The sequence below is a fragment of the Planococcus citri genome, chromosome 5 (assembly GCF_950023065.1).
Source record: "Planococcus citri chromosome 5, ihPlaCitr1.1, whole genome shotgun sequence".
In the NCBI taxonomy this organism is placed as follows: domain Eukaryota; kingdom Metazoa; phylum Arthropoda; class Insecta; order Hemiptera; family Pseudococcidae; genus Planococcus; species Planococcus citri.
The window spans coordinates 8008842-8034410 of NC_088681.1; the positions used below are offsets into that span (position 1 = coordinate 8008842).

The 25569-nt window shown below is 34.5% G+C and overlaps 1 protein-coding gene across 2 annotated transcripts in view; it reads right to left on the reverse strand.

Annotated features, from left to right (window-relative positions):
- Window positions 1–95: 95 nt before the first annotated feature.
- Window positions 96–25569, reverse strand: part of Gycalpha99B (guanylate cyclase 1 soluble subunit alpha 2) — a 671156-nt gene continuing 645682 nt past the window's right edge. For both annotated transcript variants that reach the window (XM_065366355.1, XM_065366356.1), the window contains exons 11-14: window positions 18416–18582; window positions 4472–4615; window positions 870–1024; window positions 96–781 (exon numbers count right to left, since the gene is read on the reverse strand). In XM_065366355.1, coding sequence (XP_065222427.1) covers window positions 577–781; window positions 870–1024; window positions 4472–4615; window positions 18416–18582 — 671 coding nt within the window. In that variant the 3' untranslated portion in view covers window positions 96–576. The remainder of the gene's footprint in view (window positions 782–869; window positions 1025–4471; window positions 4616–18415; window positions 18583–25569) is intronic.

Genomic DNA, 25569 nt, shown 5'->3' on the forward strand with positions numbered 1-25569 from the left:
TGAAATTTTCAAAATTCACGAATCTTAAAGTTCGCAACCTAAAATTACTGAAAGACAAACCAACTATAAGTATACAAATAACTCAAACACCACACTTACATGCAAACGTTTATTTTTTTGATTTCATTAGTCAATGAGCAAAGGTACAAAACTAACCAAGTGAGTTTTAACACTCGAAAAATTAATAATAAATTTAAATAGGTACATAAAGGTATAAGAAATGGCGCAGTTTGAAGTGTGAGAATAAAATATACCGAGAATATAGTTAAATTTGCTTGATCAATGTTAATAAAGCCTGCTTTCTGAAAACAATTCGTATTTTTTTGTTCATTTTTTTCATCATTTTTTTTTCATCATTTTTTTTTTCATTTTTATTTAACGATATAAAAAAACAAGGGGGAAAAAGGGGGCCAAATAAATAATACAAGTACAATAGTTACAATTGAATAAGGTACACACAAAATCGAAAGAATTACAACACGATTATATACGTAGGTAAGTAAGTATAGGTAAATAGTTGAAAGATTTTTTTTTTTTTTGTTAAAAATGAACACTAGAGATAATCTGAAATGGATCTCAAGTTCCGGTCGTAGTGACCGCCGATGTAATTTCGGCCATTGCTGTATCGATGTGCTCGTCTAATGGCGCATCGCTTGGTAACGTCGGGTGCTGGTAATTCTTAAGGAAATGGCATGTACCTGGTATATTGTGCGGGAATCCTTTCGGTAAACAGGATCGGCTTCTGGCTTCGAATGTAAATCCTTCTTTTTGAGTAAGGCATCTGTGTGTGCAAAAAAACAAAACAAAACAGAGCTGTCATCAGTCTCGTTGAAAGAGGGTATTTTGGCAAATTGGAAAAAATTTCTTACTGATATGTGGTCGGACTGATGTTAATTTTCAATGGTTCGCTTCCGGATTCGAATTTGTTTGCGATTGTTACATTGTGACCAAACATACAATAACGTGGCATTTTTACGCCGACAACGCCCGCTAGCACGGATCCGGTGTGTAGGCCGATTCGCATCTGTAAAATTAATACAAAAGTGGTTTAAACCGGTTGCTATCGAGTTACAAGAACCAGTTGTGGAAAAATTTTGAATAATGAAGGTCCATCTTCACTGTTTTAATAAATAGGTACCTATCACATTTGAAAGTGAATTAAAGTGAATTTTGAATTCTCGGAACCGGTTCTGAAACCAGTTTCGAGAGAGAGGGGACATGAACCGATTGGGAATCAATTCCATGAAATCTTTTCCGAGATGGATGAATTTTCACACAGCACACAAATACCACTTTTCAAACAGGTTCAATCAAATGCTGAATTCTCGAAACCAGTTTCTAAAGAATTCCAAAAAACTGGTTGTGTAAAATCAAAAATTCAACTTACAAATTTTTACTCTTGAGATGGAACTTTTTACCACATTTCGAAGCAGTTTGAACAAATTTCCAACTTTGAAAACCGGTTTTTGAAATATAAACCAGTTGTTATTGAATTCCAAGAAACCAGTTGCATAAAATTTGTATGGGAAAAATTATCTTTACTTTCTGTACAAATTCCATATTTTGATACGTGTCGATTAAAATGAATTTTGAATTTTTGAAACCAGTTATTTGAGGTATGAACCGGTTGCAAATCAATTCCACATAATCATATTATGAGGAAAATTTTCAATGAAAATATTAAAAGTGTACTCAACAAACAAATTGCTACATTTCAAAGCAGTTTATTGGAATTTCGCATTTTTAAAACCAGTTTCCAGGTTATCAAACCGGATTATCAATAAGTTTTTGAAAAACCAGTTGTGGTAAATTTTAAATCCAACATGTGAGTTTTTACTCTCAAACATATACCTAGACCTACATCAACATACATGTACTATTTTACCTACATTTCTGAGCGAGTGGAACTAAATTTTGAATTTTTGAAACCGGTTTCTCAGATTTAGACTGGTTGTCATTTAATTCCAAAAACCCAATTACAGACAAATTGTAAACGAGAAATGTGTACTTCAACTCCGCGAATCCCAATTGAAACCAATTTCAAATTTTTGAAACCAGTTCTGCAACCAGTTTTTCAGGAAAAGAACCGGTTTTTGAAGGGGATAGTTTAGCAACATTCTCGGGAAAGTTGAACAAATTTCTCTAGTGTGTGAGCCGTGAGGAGTATTTTGATGCAGCAAGCAAATTCTACATTTTGAAAAGATTTGTACAAATTTCATATTTTTAAACCGGTTTTGTGGGTTTGATTTAGTTTTCAACAAATTCTGAAAAAAAACTGGTTGTAGACAATTTTGAATTGAACATGCACTTCGTACCAGATTTCAAAGCGGTTTGAACAATTTTTGAATTTTTGAAACCGGTTTCTCGGATTTAGAATTGAATCAAGTATTGAAACCAAAAACTCAATTAAGGACAAATTCTAAACAAGAAATGTGTATTTTATTCCTTGAACAAACACTAAACTTGATATAAAATCAAAACAAGTTTCTAATTTTTGAAACCAGTTCTGCAGTAGGTTGTTTCAAGAGTCTGAACCTGTTTTGAAATGATTTAGGAAAATTCTCTGAGGAAATTTTCGCAAACTTCTGTGGAAGTATATTTTTACTCAGCAGATAAATTCACATCCCAAGCAGGATTACAGGAACTTTGTTTTTGAAACCAGTTTCTCAGATAGGAACCAGTTATAAATACATTCAAAAAATGTAATTGGCTCAGGAAAGCTTCAAAGGGAACAGATATATTTTCACTTGTTGCCTCGGTAAGTATCCTGTCATATTTTATTTCATTTCACAATCACATACCAAATTTTTCAAAACTGGTTTGAACCAGTTTTTTTTTATGTCTGGAACCAGTTTCCAGCCAATCTCTAAAATCATTTCTACAATATTTTTGAATGAGAAAACTAGTTTTTACCCCACAAATGTATATGCTACATTTTCAAAATATAAGCTTATGAATGAATTCTGCATTTTTTTCAAACTGGTTGCTTAGCTTTGAACCAGTTATCAATGAATTCCAAGAAACTGTCTACAGATAATTTTGAATGTAATGGGTGTATTTTTACAATTTAGCAAAATACTCACCTAAATATTAAACTAGTTTAACACAAATTTTGAATTTTTGAAACCAGTTTTGAAAATTTTCAGCTAATTGTCGATTGAGTTCCTAGAAAATCAAAACTAGACACTTGAGAGAAGTTTCAGATGGAAGGAAGAACCAAATTTCAATAAATGCCGAATTACAATTTGCAAAGATGTTTAAAAAAAGATTTACAAATTGAAAAACCAGTTTCTTGAATGTGAACCAGTTCTTGGAACATCGAGAAACCAGTTGCAGAAAATTTCAAATATGACCATGAAATATATACTTAGATTGCTGTGCTTTAAAGCAATTAAAATGAATTTTACACATTTGAAACCGGTTTCTGGAATTCAAACCCGTTGTCGATCAATTTTCCAAGACCCATTTTTGGATCAGTTTGGAGGCAATTTCAACAGGTGCACAGATTTTTTGAAGTTTGAACCGGTTGTCTATGAATTTTAGAAACCTGTCCAGGGAGCATTCATTTTTCACTTGATAAAATTAATGCAACGCTTTCAATATGGTCCAAATGAATTCGAATTTTTTTAAAACCAGTTCCTCAGATATAAACCAGTTATCTGAAGCACTTGAGAAACTGGTTTCAAAAGATTTCAAGTGCGAAAACATATGCATTTTCAAAACCGGTTTCTTCGTTTTGAACCAGTTATACCTATCAATGAATTCCAAAAACCAGCTGTGGAAACAGACGGTAGTACATATTTTTACAAATAAAAAACACACTTTAAACTGGTTTTAAAAAATTTTGTATTTTTAAAACCGGTTTTTGGGGTTCAAATCTGTGCTTAATGAATTGTGCAGAAGCATTTGGAGAAAAATTTTCAGAATAAATATCGTGTGCCATATTTCAAAATGGTTCATATGTACTAGATTTCAATATTGTTGAAACCGGTTTTTTGTGTTTAAACCGGTTGTCAATATTACCGAAAATTCTCCCAAAAAATTGTTTGGGGGGGGAATTCGAATGGAAAAAGTGTACCTTTACACCCTACTCTAAAGCGAGAAAAGTTTCATTTCTGGGGAACCAGTTTTTTTCTGTTTGAACCGGTTATCAATGATGTTCCGAAAACCGGTTGAGGGAAAATTTATAAATAAAAAGGAGTAACTATTTTTATTCCATGAATAAATTCCACGTATCACATCGCTTTAAAGGATTGCGATACCTTTGAAACCGGTTTCTTGGACTTCAACCAGTTGTCAAAGAATTCCAAAAAACTCATACACAAAATTTCGAAAAGATACACTTCAAACGTAGTTATTGTGACGTATTGGAAACTAATTTCTTTCCCTTGAACCAGCATTCCAGCAACCATCAACGAATTCCAACCACCTCCCCATTGCAAACAATTTTAAAATTTAGAAATGAACTCACCTCGATCGGCTTCCCATCATGCGTTTGATGCGAGCTACACGTCTTGATCATCTTCAAAGCCATCCAGGCAATCTGCAGAGCATGAGTCGAACTATACTTATGCAATCCGCAAGCAACGCAATAAGCATCTCCAATGGTTTCCACCTGCGATAAAAATTCTCATATCGAATAAAGCAATCGAGAATACATACCATCATATAACCTATACACGAAAATGGAAATAAAAAAAAAAACACAGAAAATAACCTCCATGTTTTCATGATGAGCGCAAAAACCTCTGCTATACGTACTACAAAATAGATACTACGGTGGTTTTATGATATTTCAGCGTATAAATATAGGCTTATAAAATTCTACAAATTTCAATATATAGGTGCCTATGCCTTAGTAGTATACGTAGTACGTGTAGGTACGCCGGAGCACAGCTTTGCATTTCAAAGCGTGCCCATCGTATCAGAAATTCCAATTATGCTAAGGTAATTTCCACTTTACAACCGCCCAAACCTACATATAATGTTTTTTTTATTTCCGTAATTTCGCCAGTCGCCTTTATAAAGATAATATAATTTTCAATATTACGCTCGTTCTTTCTTTTCCCATCCTATTTTTTAATATACTCGTAGGTACCTGGGGTTTCTTTTGCGCAATTCTACCATTTTTGCCTCGATTTTTTTTTCATTTTGTAATTACTGCATATTGAGTTTGAAAAGAGGTTCTTTAAATTGAAATATTCATAGAGATTGAATTGGCTGTAGTGAATGTTTCAGGTACTAATTTTTCTACCCAAATTGAACAATGTCTTGTTACTCGTAACCCCCCCCCCCCTCTCCATTAAAATTTTACCAAAGGTATTCAACAAAAAACTAGGTACATACAAACGCCTCGAATAAAGGAATATGCAACCTCATTAACCCACATGTTCGGTAGACAGCCTGAAATATGTAGGTACTACACAGAAACTCGTTTCACGTAAAATTATGCAATTCAATATGCACTGGAATAGCTTCAAAGTACGAAAATACGAGTACATAATCAAAGAAAGTCTGCAGGTATCAAAAGAATGTGCAACTTTACACTCGACAAAGACTATCGAAGGCTGGAGCTCTTTGAAAATCGTAATTTTTACAATGTAAATGTAAATTTCATCCAGAAAATGCAAACTCTTCCTTCGTCTCTGTATCTGATAATCGCAAATTAGCAGATCCTGTAAAAAAAATTTGCGTTTTCGGTTGACCTGTCAATCAAAATGGCCGTCGTTTTGTTCGTAAAGCCCACTTTTTTTGGCAAGTGTCCTTTAAAATTTTTCTTAGGATGTCCCCTTTGAGATAAAAGTTGTCCCATGATGATCGGAGAGGGGGAGGGGGAGTGCGATCATTCCTGTTGGCAGAATGCCGGACTATATGGGTTACAAACCAAACATCCTATTATAATACAATCGAAAAGACGAAAAAGCTTTCAAATAATTCGCTCGTTCTACTCATTACTCGTGTTTAGTACATATTTGCACCATTTACAACGTGGATCAGAAAAAGGCACATCTGAACGTCAACTTTTGCTCGGTAGGTAATCACGTTTTACATTATGAGCATGAGCACGCTTCATGTATAGACAGCATTTTCTTCTTTCTCTTTCGTTCGCATCTTTCTGCCATCTTTAAGCTCGTTCCGTTACATCAAGTTTTATGTAGGTACCTTACCTACCCTATACCTAGTACCTATACAGTTTGTGAATACAGCGCGTTTTTGGTCCTCTTCCCCTCCCCTCCTCTCATCCCTTTTCTTAACACTCTATCTAATGTACAAGTTAACTCAGCTTTTATCTATTTATCGAACGCAGAGGCCACAGCATCTGTTAACGAGTTTCAAAATGAACGTCGAAGAGTAGAAGGTATTCGTTTTTAAGTAATGAAAGTACCTAATTTAATTACACCCAGACATGGTTAGCAAAAAGTTCGACGGATCTGGTAACGTGAATCTTAAATTTAATTTTTTTACAGAGAAAATACACATTTAGAGAGAGAGAGAGGGAGCTGTTTTGGAGGGGGCAGAAAAACTGAGTTGATATTCGTAATCAGAACTTTTAAAATGTAGGTACCTACTACATACTTATAAAACTAGTCGTCACATGATATTTGACATTTTTTGACTAAAATTTTGGGGCTTCGTAGAATCCCTCCCTCCATGGTTTTACTAATCATATCATGAAAACTCTATAGATGTAAATATGTATCACAGAAATAGATGCTTCTGGATTTTTTTCGTTTTTTTAAAATTTTACTCAGCTCCTTAGGTTGGAATTAAAATTTCAAAAAAGCTCATCTTTGAACTTTTTAAATTTTCGACGAATAATTTTGAAACTAGGTATCAGAATGCCTCCAAGTAAGAGAATTTCCAAGAAATTAGACTCCAAAGTTAACATTATGGACAGAAATTTCAATCGTTGAAAAATAAAACAAACCCTATCCTATCCCAACTGATCCAACCAGAATTGTGGCCATGATGACAATTTTCCCCTCTTTTCCAATATAGCCTACATTAATTAAGGAACCAATTTTTTGAAAAATTGAGGAAAATTGGAGCACCTGAATCCAAAACCAGGCTGATTTGATCAGGAATGATCCTACCAGGTCCCTTCCTCCTCCCTCTCTGAAGCATTAGAATGGAAATGCTGATCGAACATCGAAGGGAACTCATGAAAAAAGTTGAACAAAATCGGAAAGTGTGACTTTTTTTTTACTGAATCTAATTTCCAGGTCATATGAGAAGTTCAATCGAAGATTCGATGCTGTTGGATAAAATTGCATACTCCGTGTATTTACGGCAAACTGGGTATGCAATTCTATTAACATCTATGCATTTTCAATCCAATTTCTTGCAAGGCAAAGAGACTTTATTTAATTTAAGACTGCTTGAACTTCGAGTTCGAGCAAATTGGTTTACAGGGCTTCAGAGCAAATAGATTGAAGACCGCCTTTCAGCTATCAAACTCTCAAAATCCCAAAATGGAACTTTCAAGGTTAAAGCTCAACATTGCCTCAGAACAAAAATTGAATCCGTTTTCGGTTTTTCATGATGAATTTTTCATGATAAATACTTCAACTTGTATCTGAAGTTGCATTGATTTCCAATATTTATAAATTTTTTAATACAAGTCCTCCAAAGACCCAAAATAAGGTCCCAAATTTAGAAAAAATTGAAAAATTCCAGTGACATAAATGGTTTGTTGGGGTTTCAGAAGTACCAATTTCTATTTCCTACTCAATTTCTTAATACAAGCCCCCCCCCCCCGACACCAAAAAAAGAGATTTTGGAATTACAATTGAATAAAATACAAATTGTCCCCTTCCAATCCTAAAATTGGCCCAAAATTAAAAAAAAAATTGAAAAATTCGTACAACTTTTGGTTTATTGAGTTTTCAGAAATAATGCCAATTTTGAACTGACTCAATTTTTCAATTAGAGCCCCTCAAACTCCATAATATCTTTCAGATTAAAAAAAAAATGAAAAATTGACGTGTGCTGATTTTGAATTATTATGGAACCAATGTTTCGATACGAACCTTCCCCCTCCAACCCCAAAATGGGCTATTGTTGAGTTTTCAGGAGTGTCAATATTTTGATTTTGAACTTGATTTTTTGTTATGAGCCCCCCCTCCTGAGGACACTAAAAAAAGTATTCCAAATTGAAAAAAATGAGAAATTCATGTGGAATGTGGTTTGTTGGAATTTCAGAGATGCTTTTTTCGAATTTCCACTAATTTTTTTGATATGAGCTATTCCCCTCCGACCAAAAAATTCCCTCAAGATACATATTCTTTTTTTAAAATACAAAACCAAGTGGCAAATGGTTAGTCAGGCGTTCAGTGATGCTGACTTTGAATTTCACTTTTTTTTTGATTCGAGCCACCTATGACTCGAAATAAGCTTCTAAAATTCGAAAAAAATTGAAAAATTCGCAAGGCATATGGTTTGTTGAGTGATGCTATTTTCGAATTTTTAGCTGAATTTCCAGGTAGGTATCTATGAGATCCCCATCCCTTCAACCCCAAAATCGGATCTAAATTTATTTTTTTTAAATGGAAAATTCGTGCAAGTTTTTGGTTTTTTGAGTTTTTTGGGAGCCTATTTTCAAATCTCAAAATGACTCAAATTATAAAAAAAGAAAAAAAGAAAAATTTGCATGGCACATGGTTTGTTGGGTGTTCAGAGGAGTTGATTTTGAATTTTAACCTAATTTTATTGATAAGAACCTCCCTCCACCCTCCAGCCTGAAAATGAGCTCCCAAAATTAACAAAAAACAAAAACACACATGAAGTATGGTTTTTGTTTGGATTTTTGATGCAGTAATTTTAAATTTCAACTCAATTTTTTTCATACGAACCCATCAAGTTCCAAAATACGCCTCCAAATTTCATAAAATTGAAAAATTCACAAAACGTATGGTTTGATGGGTTTGTGAAGTTTCATTTTGAATTTCAACTTCATGTTCAGATGAACGAGACTTTCCACATTAAAAAAAATCGTATATACCTACCACGTGGTTTGTTGGATTTTCAGAGGTGCTTATTTCGAATTTTAACTCAATCTTCGATAAAGGCCTCTAAAACTTCAAAAAAAACTAAAGAAAAAATGAAAAACTCGTGTCACATACGGTTTGTTGGGTGTTCTAGAGGAGGTAGTGGAGGAGGGGGGTGTATAAGGATCAATTGCACCCCCTGCCGATCCTCCGGTACAACTTTTTCTTTAAAGGGGGAGTCCTAAGGAACATTTCTAGGCCTTGTCCTGAAAAAAAATATAGCCCTACTCACAAAATGGCAGCTTTTTTGATTGACAGGTCAGCCGAAATCGCAGATTTTGCGTTCCAACATAGGACTTGCCCGAAATTTTTTAAACCGTACAAGGTAGATCGAAAGATCGGGCAAAAATTCATCACCTGTCAAAATTTCAAGTGCTAAAGTGCCTTTTTCGATTTTTGGCGAATTTTTGAAAATCAAATTCAAGTCAAAAATGAGGGAAAAAATCAAAATTTTACCAAATTGTCCAAGAAAGCTGAAATTTGGGATATACCTGATTTTCGACACGCCAAATCGATTGGAAGCTGTTTCAAACCATTTTGAGCAGTTCTGGAGCCTCCAGCGGATTTTAGAAACCCGGAATTCCCACAAAATTTCATCAAATGGAGTTGGAATGCCAAAATTCATTCTGCAAACTAATTTTAATACCCCACGAAGTCAACTGCAGGTGGATTTTTAGTCGTTTTGGAGCCTCTAGCGACTTTTTGAAAATTACTGAAGACTCCAGTAGATTTTTGAAACTTAAAATTTTATCAAACGGAGATAAAAATCCGAAATATACTCTGCACTTCAATTTTAACACCTTCTGATGACGACTTCAGGTGGGTTCAAGTCATTTTGGAATCTCCAGCAACTTTTCGAAAATTACCGGAGTCTCCACCATCCAGATTTTTGAAACTTGCAATTCCCACAACATTTTATCAAATGGAGTTAGCAAGCTGAAATTTACTTGGTTTTGAAGCTTCCAGCTACTTTAGGGAAATTTCAATTTTCCAAAAAACGCCATACAACCTTTCAAAAAGTCACTGGAGGCTCCAAAACGATTGGAAATCCACCAGCAGCCGACTTCGTAGCGTATTGAAATTAGCTTGCAGAATGAATTTCGTCTTTCCGTCTCCGCTTGATGAAATTTCAGGAGAATTTCAAGTTTAAAAAATCTACTGGAGGCTCCAGTAATTTTCAAAAAGTCGCTGGAGCCTCTAAAACGACTCAAAATCTAAATTTCAACAAAATGTCATCAAATGGAGATGAAATTTTATTGAAATTTCAAGTTTCAGAAATCTACTGGAGGCTCCAGGAATTTACAAAAAGTCACTGAAGGCTCCAAAGTGACTTGAACCCACCTGAAGTCGTCTTCAGAGAGAGCTAAAATTGGATGCAGAGTAAATTTTCCCCTTTTCATCTCCATTGGATGAAATTTTGTTGAAATTTCAAGTTCCTGAAATCTACTGGAGGCTCCAGGAATTTTCAAAAAGTCGCTGGAGACTCCAAAACGACTTGAAATCTACCTGCCATCGACTTCGTAACGTATTGAAATTGATTCTCAGAATTAATTTCGTCTTTCCAACTCCATTTGATGAAATTTTGTGGGAATTTCAAGTATCAGAAATCTGCTGGAGGCTCCAGAACTGCTCTAAACGGTCTGAAACAGTTTACAATCGATTTGGTGTGTCGAAAATAGTGTATATCCCAAATTTCAGCTTTCTAGGTCAATTTGGTAAAATTTTGATTTTTTCCTTCATTTTTTGGCCTTAATTTTATTTTTAAAAATTCACTAAAAATCGAAAAAGACACTTCCGCACTTGAAATTTTGTCAGATAATACATTTTTTCCTGTTCTTTCGATCTACTTTTGTAAGGTTTAAAAAATTTCGGGCAAGTCCTATGTTGGAACTTGGCACGCAAAATCTGGTCAATCAAAAAAGCCGCCATTTTGTGAGTATTAGGGCCATATTTTTTTTTTGAAGACAAGGACCAGAAATGGAAGTAGTTCTACAAAAATTTCGGGAACCATTTTTTTCATCTAGTTTTATGAATAATGAGTCATTCTGCAGAGAAGCTTTTTCTGGTTCAAATCACGGAGACGGAATAGAGAGTTGATCTCAGTTGAAGCAATTCTAGATCAAAATGTAGATTCAATATATTCAGTTACCTAATCGTAAATTTGAAAATAAAATTGCCAATAGGTAGGTAGTTTCAAAAAGAACCCATACATTTTACAAAAACTCCAAAGGTATTCATTATTTCTGATCATACATTTTGTTAGTCAGAGTTACTTGTAAATTTACCAAATATCGAATCATTTCAATCCTAAAAAAAATATTTCACCAATAAAAACAAAACTACGCACGAAATTCCAGATTAACCGATGCACGCGGGTAAATCGACTATTTCTGTATAAATATTATTCCTTCTCAAACAAATTCGACTTTGTTTTTTCCACATCTTTGTAAAAAAAAAAAGTAAAAAAAAACTCACGTCTATACCTATAGGTACCTACCTGGTATATCGTAAAAAGCTTTAAAATTTATTTCATCAATATACCTACCTACCTACGAGAGAGAGAGAAAGTATTCGACTAAAATCTCATTCGCATAAAAACACAAATAAAACCCCCCTCGCCCATGTTCGTTTTACGATAAGATTACCTTTTCGATGTAAATATGCAAAAAAGGAAGAAAAACTTTTCTACATGTAGAGATGGCATAAGGACGAGCGTATACCTACCCGCGCACGTTTTTCAATCTATATAATTTAATACGACGATAAAATTTCATTCGAGATTCACTCATGTATAATAATTTTGTCATTGTTTCCAGCTTTTGGGGAAATTGTAAGAAATATACGGCTTTTGGCATAAGTACCTCTACTTCTACCTTATACATATAGCAATACGAAATGAGAGAAAGAAAAAACATACGAGTCGAAGGAACAAGGTAGGGCAGGGCGAGAGAACGAGTAACGATAAAAAAAAAACGAGAATAAAATAAAGAACAAACACGTACATAAAACGTTAACATTTGCGAACGAGAATTTGAATTGTAAAAGAAAGAAAAAAACGTGTATATTTTCACGGTGTAGATAATAAATTCCTCCAGATGCGGAGGGAGAGGGGAGGGAGTCAGAAAGGCATTCGTCGGGGCTGGAAATATTTCGTTAATTTTGAATTATAATTTACAATTATCTGCGGTAAGTACGTACAAAAAAGATACCAAGAAAAAGGGGAGATATTCTCATTAATGTATTATAATGGATATTTTACAAAAAAAAAAAAAAAAAAACAGGCAAAAAAATACTATCGTCGTCTTTATTGTCTCGTTATTCTCAACCATGGCACGTTGAAAATGGCCCAGACATCTAGCCAAATTGGTTTTTAGCGGGGAAAAAAATACAACAACGACTTACTACTGTGGAAAAATTAAAAATAAATTCGATTATAGCGATGGTAAAAAGAGAAAAGAAAGAATCCATTTGTAGGTTTTTTAATTACCGACGAATTTGTATCCATTGAGTGGTTTAGATGTCTGGTTCAGCATCGCGAGGGTACAATGATTTTCGGCTTATGTGAAAGTTTTCGTGTTCGAGATGAATGATCATAATATAGACGTTGTGCAAAAATTTAACTTGAGAAATTTAATTTCTTACAATCATTTACGACTATATTGGGTATACTGTGCTGGAACAGGACGGGACGCCAACGAGCTGCCGGGAATATCAAATATTCGCCATTTGGCGAGCAAAAAATTTAATTTCAAGTTCGCCTCGAGTCTGAATAATCTTCTTTTCATTCGCAAATAAGGTATAACTTTTAAGCAATACGTTTATCAAAAGTATATAGCGAAAAAAATTCGGCTGCGAAGTTACGATAAAAATATCAAAATCACGAGTATACGAGTTTATACTATCACGTTCTTCTCTGTACCTACGTATTGTATGTGCTTTAAATATATATACAACACGAGTTGGTGGTATGTATACCCCACCTCATCGTCTTTATTTTTATGCAGAGTTGAGCAGGTCGAGTGCGGAATATGTAATCGTATTTCCAGCTAGCGATGCTCGAATCTGTCTATTTTCTTTAGAAAATTTTTCATTCGGTCCGAAAAATGCGTAGTAAATATTATAGACATCTCTTTCAGCTATGCGTACAGAGTTTTTGATGTATCGTCTTCTTTCGTCGATGGTGACCTCGACAAACTTGGGTCTTTTCGACTGCACGTTCAATGGTTTAGAATTTTTTCCCTCTATTATATTGTGGCTTTGTGGCTCGTTACCATTTTGTAGAAATTTACAGTCATCCTGAATTATATACCTACTTCAAGTACCATTTTACATTTACGTATTTTGAATGGTCTTATGTGTATCATTCAGTGAACGACTTTGAAGCAAATAATACCTCGGGTCGAAAAAGTGAGTTCATAGTCGAAATTAGGACCTCCGAAAATCCCATCCTAAACCATTTACAATTGGATACCTATTTCAGGCTCAAGGGGCTTAAATCGAAAAATGGAGCTGAAATTCGAAATCAGCGTCATTCATCGAAAACATAACAAACGATCACTTGACTTTTATTTATTTTTTCCATAATTCGGCCAGCAAGGGGGCAGGACGAGGCAAGGGAAGCGAGAAGACCTGCTTAGGGTATTGAGATCCAAGAATGAAACATTTTTGCATTCAGTCTTTTACTCGGCATTAAACGATCTCTCCATCTTGCATAAGTTTAAAAATTAGGGTCTCATAAAAAAATTCAATTTCAACTTTCAACATTTTTCAAGATGATTTTGAATTTTTTTCAAACTGTTCAAAACCGGGGAAACGGATTTATATCCGGTTTATCATTTCAAAATTTTTCCACCTTCAAAAAGAACTGAGAAAAAAGTTAGAAATTCTAGATACTTGAAGAAAAAAATTTGGTAGAAAAGTAAGATTTTAAATATTTTTGGACAACTTTTTTTTTTCTGTGAAATTTAGTGGTTTCTCGGGTCAACTTGGGGTAAGTACAATCTACGTTACAACTGCCAGTCCTAGGAGTAGAGAAGACAAACCTTGAGAGAGGTTTGGAGCATCCATGTCGCAGAGGATGGTAACTCATCTTTGGCAGGCTGGAAGCTGAGGATGAGGCTAAGACCAAACCTAACACCTTGGCATGTGCCCAGTGTCAAAGCTGCAACCTGAATGGGCCACAGCATCAAGCCATCTCAGGAAGTGCAGGAGAAGAGAAAACAATCAGAAAATATCCCTGAAGCAGCAATAGGAAAAGCAGCAAAGCTTTTGAACCTTGATACCCAAGAGTCATAAATACTGGCAGTGCTAGGCACAAATCCTGTACAAAAGCAAGAATTTGGCGCTATAACCGAGCTTCAGGAAAGTCAGCTTGACAGCGCAGAGGGGAGCCCCCTCAAGCTATACTTCCTTGGGCTAGAAACCCATAGAAGCAAAAAAAACAATTTCTTGAGAAAACAAAGATAAGAAGAAACTGGCTGGGAAATCAGGGAACCCTGTTGGGCAGCAGGCAAAAAAAAGCCCACACTATGGAAGAAACGAAACAGGCTGAAGATTGCTACCTGGAATGTGCGAGGAATAAATGGAAAAGAAGAGGAGCTGGAATATGTACATCTTGATGCAGGGAAACATCGACATAGCCCTTATCACAGAAACCAAGAAAATGGGCAGTGGTACCAATGAACAAGGAGAATTCACCCAAGTATATGCTGGAGTAGGAAAAGCTGAATGTGCCATAGCAGGGATTATGATTTATACATGGAACAGACTCAAAGACAGCATCCAGGCATATAGAATACCTATTGTAGAGTAAAAGACCAATGCTGCTGTATGGAAGTGAAACATGGGCAATGAGAAAGGGTATAAAAAGCAGAGTAACCGCAGCGGAAATGAGATTCATGCGAGCCATGGCAGGATATAAGAGACAAGATAGGAAAAGGAACGAAGACATCCTGAAGTAGTGGAGTCAATTAAAAATCGATTTAATCAAACATTGTTAAAATCGGTCCCCAATTATTTTGATTTTGTTCAAAAAATACGAGAGAATCAGTTGAAAATGATCTGAAAAAAGACAAAAACTCTGAAATATTGTCAATAATTCTGCAAAAATTGAAAAATCGATAAAATTTACACTGGAAATTGCAGTTTTTTCATTGATGTAAATTCACTGTTGAAAAGTCTAGAAATTTCAAAACACAATCATTCAAGAAATCATTAAAAAAAAATTGATTATACAGAATCGATTATTTTTGGGCCGATTTTTTCAAATCGATGTTTTTTAGGAGTAGAGCCAATCATTAGACGAGTGAACAATTATAGAAAGAAATGGCAAAACATGTTGATAGAATGCCTGATCGCTGTCTTAATATGCAAAGTGGCCAATTCCATTTTTGTAAATTGTTCAGGAAATGTGAAACACAGCATTATCAACTACATATTTATGAGTGTTACATAGTTAAGGTTATTTATTAAAGTAAAAAAAAAATTCTGCCAAAATTTTTTCCACTCGACACATTTTAAGCCACTTTGAGTCGAGTTAGATATTTTTCCCAACTTCAAACGCAGATACTACACTAATGAATTCAGTCAATTCACCTGAGGTAATTTTCAATGTCAAAAGTTATTTACAAAGTGCTCACCTCTCAGATGGTGTTCATAACTCATTTTCATGTAACGTAAAAATGAAACAGTTTCGCGTAGCTAAATACTAGTACACAGTGCGTTATCCTTCGGCAGAGTTAGATAATTTCCCAGACTTCAACCACAGATAATAGACAAATGGGCCTGCACAAGCATGTTTTTAAGATTTCAACTTATGAATTACCTAACTGAAGAAAAATCAGATGACACTCATAACTCATTTTGGCCAAAACTTGAAGTTGGTCACCCTTTAGCACTTTTTCAACAATGATGGCAAAATCAAGATTTTTGGATATATTTTGATATGAAATGTGTCCATTTTTTCTGAAATTTTGTCACAAAAAGGCAATCAGGACCTATTTTGACAATTTCGGCTCAAGCTGGACTTTTTTTTGGCAAATTCCAGTCAAATATTGATTCTTTTGAAAAATTTTACAAAAAATCAGGACTTCAGACAGATTTTGATCAAAATCAGAAATTTCAGGCAATTTTTACAACAACAAAATCTAGACTTTTTCGACAATTACCTACTTGTGACAGAAAAACATAATTTTTTGAAATTTTGTCAAAAAAATCGGTAGGTACTTATTTTTTTTTAGCAAATTTCTGGCAGAAAAACAGGATTTTATAATTTTTGCATGAAGTCAGGACATGTTTTGACAATTTTGACTCGAGCTGGACTTTTCAGGCAAATTTTTGTCAAAAATCAAATCTTTCATGCAGCAACTTTGACAAAAAAAATGAGAACTTTTTTCGACAATTTCGACAGAAAGCAGAGCTTTTCTGGCAACTTTGGCAAAATTACTGGATTTTCAGAAATTTAGTTATCCAACAAAATTAGGATTTTTTTTAAAAAGAAATATTTTGGCAAAGAAATAAACCCTTCGTCAATTTTGACAGAAAAACAGGCTTTATAGAAATTTTGAAAGCAGTTCGACCAAAAAAAATCAACAATTTTTTGGCAATTTTGGCTGAAAACAAGGTCGTTTTGCTAACTTTGATAATGAAACAAGGCTTGTTGGAAATAATGACGAAAAAAGAACCAGGATTGATTCGCCCATTTTGGCTAAAAATCGAGTCCTTTTTTTTTTTTGGAAAATTTGACAGAAAGCCAGGTTTTTATAATGTTTGCACGAACAGGAAATCTGAACTGATTTTGACAATTTTGGCTCAAGCTGGACTTTTCAAGAACATTTTGGTCAAAAATCATGCAGCTTTGACCAAAAAATATTCCTTTTTTGGTAATTTTGACAGAATGAAAAGGAGTTTTGTGCAATTTTGGTAAAATCACCGGACTTTTGGTTGGTAAATTTTTTTTTAGGAAATTTTGACAGGAACAATTTTTTTTGCCAGACTTATGGGGATTTTTGAAAAGTTTTGACGAAGAAATCAATACTTTTGGCAACTTTGAAAGAAATTAGGACTTTTCCCAACAATTTTGACAGGGAAAGGGGAGACTTTCTAGAAATGCACGATGAGAACTTTTTTTTCTACTTTTAGCGGATAGTAATATTTTTTCGGTGGATTTTTCAAACAATCAGGGCTAACGATTTCAACAATTTTGGCTGAGAAAAAGGGCTTTTCAAGCAATTTCATTCAAAAATCAAAATTTTTACCATTTAGAAGTAGAAAAAATGGAACTTTTTTGGCAATTTTGATGAAAAAACAGGATTTTTGACAATTCTGGTAATATACGAGTAAGTATGTGGACTTTAAGATGCTTTTTCCATAAAACTTTTGGTGAAAAAACTGGACTTTAAGGCGAATATGATTGTACAATCAATGTTGACAAAAATTTCATAAGTTGACAGCGGAAAATTAGTTCACCTGTTTGTATTTCTTTTCCGCCATTTTCTCTACATTTCTTCAATACCGATATCCTGCATAGCAATACAATTTTCAAAGCTCGAGCAAAAAGACGTCAAAAATTATGATTATTTTCGAAAACTGATACCTAAATCTAGATGTCGTAAACTCCGCCTTTCTCGACTCGAAAACAATAATAATAAAATCATTACTTAACCTAAACATCTCTAAATCAGCAAGAAAACCAAACCGAAATTTAGAAACCACTAAACCTCTCTCCAAAATATCTAATCAAGACATCATTGTCATCTCATTCCAACCAACCTAAAATTGTACCTTCTCCACACGCAAGCTCTACAAGAAAGCTACCTTCGCGCAAAATGCCATTTCCTATCGCCATCTTTTCTCAAGTGACTTCATTCAAGCTCTATAGTTAGGTCTACAAGCATAATTAGTTCGCCTTGTAACCATACGCCGTCAGTAGATATAACTGTAACATTTACCAGCAGCATTCATTTGGGACATTTTATTGACACTTATCAGCGCAACGTTCAATTACGAATTATCACGACAACACTGGTAACAATTAAAGCTCGACGAAACAGAGGCGACGTTTCGGCGTCGTCGTCGTTTGTCGTCAAATCGCACCGAAAAGTTTAACATTTTACTATCTCCCCGGAGAATCGAAACTGCGCGAATATAATCCTGGCCCCCTTCCCCCTTCCTCTCCCACATCAAAAGAGACTTCATTACTATATTCGTACAGGATTGAATCTCGACAATATACTCGTAGAACATTTCGTTACGCGGATTTCTGGCACGCAAGATGGGGAATGGCAACACAACTGGGAATTTTTCGATACTGTTGCTCGCGGTGCACAACTTACAAAATACTCGTAACATGAAGTTTTACATGAACTTACTTTGTATACGTCCAATTGGCCGCAAAATGCGTCGAATTTCGTGTACAAATTCTGCAACATGTTGACCACCATGAATGGCGTGGCTGTGCTGCAAATTGATGTGAAACCGACGATATCGCTGAACAGCATGGTTACCTCTTCGTGTGTCTTTGCTTCTATGCTTTCACCTGCGAAACACAACCAAACACGTGGTTCGATTAGCCCAATAAATCGGTACAGTTTTTAATTCAACGTTGTAATTTTTCTTCTGTTGCTATAGATAGATATACCGGAAACGTGAGAAATCGTACCGAAAAATTATTCGTACCCTGAACTACGAGCTTATAGGTACCTATTCAATTCATTGTACATACAATACGAGTACATATTGGCCAAGGGAAATGGAATATTTATGTTATCAGCAAACTCATGGTGGCCGGTCGGTGGACCATTTGGTGGCAGAGTCCGAGTCCCTCTCTTTTTTAATGGCGTCGCACCACAGTCTGTAGAAACAATGGTCGCCTTTTAAGCTATACCCTACCTTCGTAGGTATACTACTACAGTTCGTATCAATGAGCGGTTTACAGTATATTATATATTGAATCGATTGCCGTCATAATTATGTATATTATATTACCTTTGTTAATACATTTTGGTCCTCCATCATCCCTGCACCCTTCCTTTCCACCTCAGACACTTTATAAAAGGTTTCCGTTTATCGTACGTACAATATCCTGTGAGTTTCCTCACCCTTCGTTCTCATTCATTCGTATTCGACGCTTCGGATGGCTTCGCAATGTCTGCCCGTATAAATTTACCTACTATTATACTACGAGCGTTACCTACTAAAAAGCAATTATTTAGATAGTATTTTCGCGCTTGTTCGAACAATTATTTCAGCAGTAGGCGAATCTGTGCCACTCGTGCCCCACATTAAACCACATTTGAACTCGAATCGTCTCGCTTCAGTGATGGCCTGGGTAAGTCTACTCAACCGATCCACAGGAACAAATTTTTCCTTAAAGAACATCCTAAGAAACATTTTAAAACAGACTTGTCAAAAAAAAGTTGGCCTTACTAACAAAATGGTGGCCATTTGATTGACAAGTCAGCCGAAATCGTTAATTTTGCTTTTCAACATAGGACTCGCAAGAAATTCTTTGAACATGGACAAAGCTAGATCGAAAAAGCATGCAAAAATTAATCACCAGCCAAAATTTCAAGTTCTAAAGCGCATTCTTTGATTTTTGGTGAATTTTTGAAAAACAAAATTCAAATCAAAATGAGAAAAAAATCAAAATTTTATCAAATTAACCTAGAAAGCTGAAATTTTGGATATACCCTATTTTCAACCTGCCAAGTCGATTGGAAATGGTTTCAAATCATTTTGAGCAGTTCTGGAGACTCCAGAAGATTTTTGGAATTTGAAATTTCCACAATATTTCATCAAATGAAGTTGATAATCTGAGATTTATTCTGAAAACTAATTTCAATACGCGATGAAATCGAATCCAGGTAGATTTCATGTCGTTTTAGAGCCTCCAGAGACTTTTTGAGAATTCTTGGAGCCTCCAGTAGATTGTTAAAACTTGAAATTTCCACAAAATTTCACCAAAAGAAGTTTAAACCCCGAAATTAATTCTGTGAAACCAATTTCAATATGCTATGAAGTCGACTTCAAGTAGATTTTAAGTCATTTTGAAGCCATCAGCGACTTGGAAAATTGCTGGAGCCTCCAGTAAATTTTTGAAATTTAAAATTTCTACAAAATGTCATCAAATGTAGGTAAAAATACCAAATTATGACAAAATTTAGTGGAAATTTCAAGTTTTAAAAATCTGCTGGAGGCTCTAGGAATTTTTGAAAAGGTCACTGGAGGCTCCAAAATAACTTTAATCCACCTGCAGTCGACTTGATAGCGTGTTGAAGTTGGAATGCAGAACGAGTTTTGAATTACCAACTCTATTTGGTAAGATTTTAAGAAAATTTCGAGCACTGAAAAATCTGCTGGAGGCTCCAGTTATTTCGAGAACATCGCTGGAGGCTCCAAAACGACTTGAAATCTACCTTCAGTCGACTTCAAAACGTACTGAAATGTAGTTTACAGAATGAATTTCGGCTTTCCAACTTCATTTGACGAAATTGTGTGGAAATTACAAGTTTCGAAAATCTGCAGGAGGCTCCAGAAGTGCTCAAAACGGGTTGAAACTGTTTCCAGTCGATTTGTCGTATCAAAAGTAGGGTGTATCTCAAATTTCTGCTTTCTTGGTCAGTTTGGTAAGATTTTGATTATTTTCTCATTTTTGGCATGAATTTGATTTTCAAAAATTCTCCAAGAATCGAAAAAATTAATTAGGGCGGAGGTTATTTTGGCCAAGAGGGTAAGTATCAGAACATGTTCTGTCCAAAAATCTTGTCTCTGTTTAAACCGCAAGCAGATACCTAACTATCTACCTTCAAGAGGCATCATTTTGAAAAGTCAAAATTAAATTATTTAAAAATGAGATCTTTAAGAAGTAGGTAAAGTGCATGATAACCTGACATTTGGTATTTGTAATTATAGAGTAAGCTTCTTGAAGTATAGCCCATCGTAACTTCCAACCTTCAGACAGCTGGGCACGCGAAATGTATGTTGGCAGAAAATTACATAATAACTAGCAAACCCGTTAATCGCGCATACTGCGCGATTCTTCAAAAGGTTATAATGTACATTTTGAAAATTCAGAAAGTAACTACATAATATGTAAGTAAAATGATCACAATTTTTTCACTGTTAGTTATTGGGAAATTCATTTTTTACAATTGAAGCATGTGTTTCCAGAACGCACCAAGTCCAAAAAAATATTGATAAGAAATTCATGGTACTTAGTATACAATTTGGAAATGTAGAAATGGCCCAAATTGGCTGATTTTTTGATATGTTGTAGCCAAAACCCTTGGGCACAACATATCATAAAATCAGCCTTTTGGGCCGCAACTTTATGCTAGATGGCCTTGCAGTTGCACCCTCAGAATCTTTGAAAACGGACTTCTTGCCTTTTGGAAACACATGCTTGAATTAGTATTATCTTTATTTTAAACAATTGGCGAGAAGCCGCGGTTTCATTTCTTTAAAAGTTTACAAAAATGTTCATTTTTTGGCAACATTGCAAACTTTTACCAAAAATACCAAAAAAAGAATCGTTTTTTACCCTATACGTAGTTTTAGTTTTACCTAATAAAAGCGACAAAAATAATTGCAAAAAAATGTAGACTGCATAATTGTTTTTTTTGTCTATAACTACCAAAATTGCTACTTTTTGCTAAAATAGACAATGTTTTTTTTTTCTCCAAATCAACAATTTACAAAAATGTTTTGTTTTTTAGTTTAAAAAAAAAAAAATTTTTTATCAGAAATTACCAAAAATCTCGCTAATTCTTTTGCTGTTTGCTAAGATTGTCAAAGTCTCAACTAAAATTACTCGATCTGCTGCACCTTCTGCATGAAGTGGTGAAAACTTTCAACATTGGCTGTATAAGCACTTGATCTGGTCAAATATTGCATGCCACGAAATTTTGAGCTTTTGCTGAGCATTTACCACCATTTTTTGAAAATTTCTATAAAAAAGCTAAACAAAAGCTCAAAACTTTGTGATATGTGGTATTTCACCTAAAATAACAACCTCTTGATAGAAAGGCTTTAAAGTGCAGATGTGTAAGTTTATGTTGTAAGTACAAAAGGTTGCGTAGTAAACCGAAAAAAGTTCAATAATTTATTAAGCCATATTTGAATCGGTGGGAACGGAAAGGGGCTAAGTCCATTTTCGCACTTTTCAGGAATAACAAAAAACTGATTTACCTATTTGAAAATCAAAAATTTTTGGTAAACATGCTTAAGGTCATTGAAAGAGGACCCCAAGACACAATTTTTAGCTCTGTTTAGAAAAAAAAATATTCACGTGCGCCGGCGCTGTTGCTGCCTAAACAAATGAGACTTAGACCCTTTCTGCACCCAATCGACAAAATTTCTTTTGAAATTGCTCGGGCACGAATGGGGCTTGATTCTACATCTAAGTACATCATTTAGACTGCTATCTCGTTTAAATTGCCCAAAAACTCCTTGAGTTCTAAGACTTTTTGCCGAAGTTGTTAATTTTTTCATCATTTTTCTATTCAGAGATTAACTTAAATTTCAAAAAATGGTCTTCTCAAAAATGTTAGTTATTTTTCAAGGAATTAAAAATATTTTACAAAAAAGCCATAAATGCGGATCCGCCCTTTTTCTGCGCCCAAATACCACTTTCCCGGCCGTTTTGCGGAAATCTGACATCACCAGTCGATCCGCCGTACTTTGAAACCCCTATATCCGTGAAAAATTTTTTTTCCAAAAATGTGGCTTGGTCCCTTTCCGTTCCCACCGATTCATTTGATGGATAGACAAAAGTACCTATGTTGCACCCTGAAAGATCGAAGTTGAAAAACAATTTTTGACAGAAAAAAAACTTGAAGTTATACAGAATACAGAATATTTATATTTGAAGGTGAAAGCTCAGTGAAAGCTTAAAACTTCATGACATGAGGTGATGTTGACGATGCACCCTGAAATTTTTTTTAATATAAAATCAACTTTTTGTCATAATTTCATTTCACATTTTAAAATTTAGTAAATGATTTTTTGAGCTTTTTTTAGCTCATGGTGAAAATTGTTGAACTTTCAACATAAACCTACATACCTATCTATGTACTATTTAAAACCTTTCTATCGAGTGGCTGTTTATCAAAATCGGTCCAGCTGTTGCAGAGACCTTGCTGTGACAAAAAACTGACTTATAATGAATTTTCAAACTTTCTCTGAACTTTATTTGCCGTTAATTTTTTTAAGTTTTTTACAGTCTAGAATGATTTTTTCGCGGTGATCTTTCAAGGTACAATTTGTATATTTTTTTACACATCAAATTGGATCAAATACTAAATGACCAAAATTTTCAAGCTTTCACTTAGCTTTGACTGCGAACTTTTGTAAGCTTTTTTTCTTCAAGATTTGTCTTTTTGTGAAGCTCTTTCAAGGGACAATAATGTATGTATGTACTTCTTTCCAAATTTTAAGCTATCGCTGAGATTTTATCGTCAAATTTTGAAAGTTAGCTTTAAACTTTTGTAAGTTTTTTTTTCTTCAAGCTTTGTCTTTCTGTGAAGCTCTTTCAAGGCACAATATACATACTTCTTTGTATAGGTATGTCGAATGCACTGATTACAGGTTAAATACTGCATATCACAAAGTATTGAGCTTTCACTGAGCTTTTACCATAAACTTTTTTTTGTCAAAGTTTGTTTTTCCCTGGAGATTTTTTGAGGTACAATGTAGGTACTTTTGTGTACCCACCCAATATGACATAATCGATTATTGAGCTTTCTTGAGCTTATGGTGTAACTTTTTGGCCTTTCAACATAAACCTGCACATTTACACTTTAAAGCTTTTCTGTCGAGAGGTCGTTCATCAAAATTGGTTCAGCCGTTGCTGAGATCTCACAGAAAAAAGAATCTGGTCATAATTTAAAACTTTCAAGCTTTCACTTAGCTTTTACCAGGAACTTTCTAAAGCTTTTTTTCTTCAAGATTTGTCGTTTTGTGATGCTCTTTCAAGGTATACATATAATATGCGTACCTACTTCATTATATATATCAAAGGTGTTGAGTATAGAGTAAACATCAATTACTGAGCATTTTTGAGCTTATGGCACACCTTTTTTTGCAAATGTTTTTTTCGAACTTTCGACTATTCTTGATGCTCTTTCAAGGTATAATATATGTACATCTTCGTAAATGTTGAATATGCTATGAATAGATTAAAATTGATTATTGAGCTATTTTGAGCTTTTACAGCGCAACTTTTCAGACTTTTGATAAAAACCTGCAAATCTACAGGTGCAAAGCCCTTTTTTGAGACATCATCAAGCAAAATCAATTCAGCCATTGCTGAAATCTCAGAGATAACAGAATCCGGTCATAATTTTAATACATAGTAGAATCAATTGTTGAGCTTTTTTGGGCTAATGGCAAAATTTTTTTGTAAACTGTTTTCTTTATCATTTGACTTCTTGTGATGCTCTTTCAACGTGTAATATAATATACGTACTTCTCCGTACATGGTTGAAATCAATTACTCAGTTTTTGAGCTTTACAGCACATTTTTTTTTGTAAACATTGTTCTTCAACTGCTGATTTCTTTTGATGCTCTTTCAAGGTATTATATACCTACTACTGTGTATACATCGAATGCGCTACCTAATGGATAAAATCAATTATTGAGCTTTTTTGAGCTTTACGGCGCTACTTTTCAAACTTTTGATTTAAACCTGCTCATCTATGGGTCAAAAGCTTTTTTTTTTGAGACATCGTCGGGCAAAATTGGTACTGCCATTGCTGAGGTCTTAGAGTCAAAAGAATCCGGTCATAATTGAGCTTTTTTGAGCTTTTTACAGCACAGCTTTTTTTGTAAACATTTTTCTTCAACATTCGACTTCTTTCGATGCTCTCTCAAGGTATAATATATGTACTTCTCTATACATATCAAATATGCTACGTATAGGCTAAAATCAATTATTGAGCTTTTTTGAGCTTTATGGTACAACTTTTTTGCGAACATTTTTTTTTGATATTCGACTTCTTTTGATGCTCTTTCAAGGTATAATATACGTACTTCCCTGCATATCTCGAATGCACTACATATAGGCTAAAATCAATTATTGAGCTTTTTTGAGCTTTAAGGCACAACTTTTTTGTGAACTTTCTTCTTCAACATTTGACTTCTTTTGATGCTCTTTCAAGGTATAATATACGTACTACTGCATATACATCGAATGCGCTACGTATAGACCAAAATCAATTATTGAGCTTTTTTGAGCTTTAAGGCGCAACTTTTTTGTGAACTTTTTTCTTCAACATTTGACTTTTTTAGATGCTCTTTCAAGGTATAATATACGTACTACTGTGTATACATCGAATGCGCTATGTATAGGCTAAAATCAATTATTGAGCTTTTTTGAGCTTTACGGCGCAACTTTTTGAACTTTTGATTAAAACCTGCACATCTACGGGTCAAAAGCTTTTTTTTGAGACTTCGTCGATCAAAATCGGTTCAGCCGTTCCTGAGATCTCGCTGTCACAAGAATCCGGTCATAATTTTAATATATAG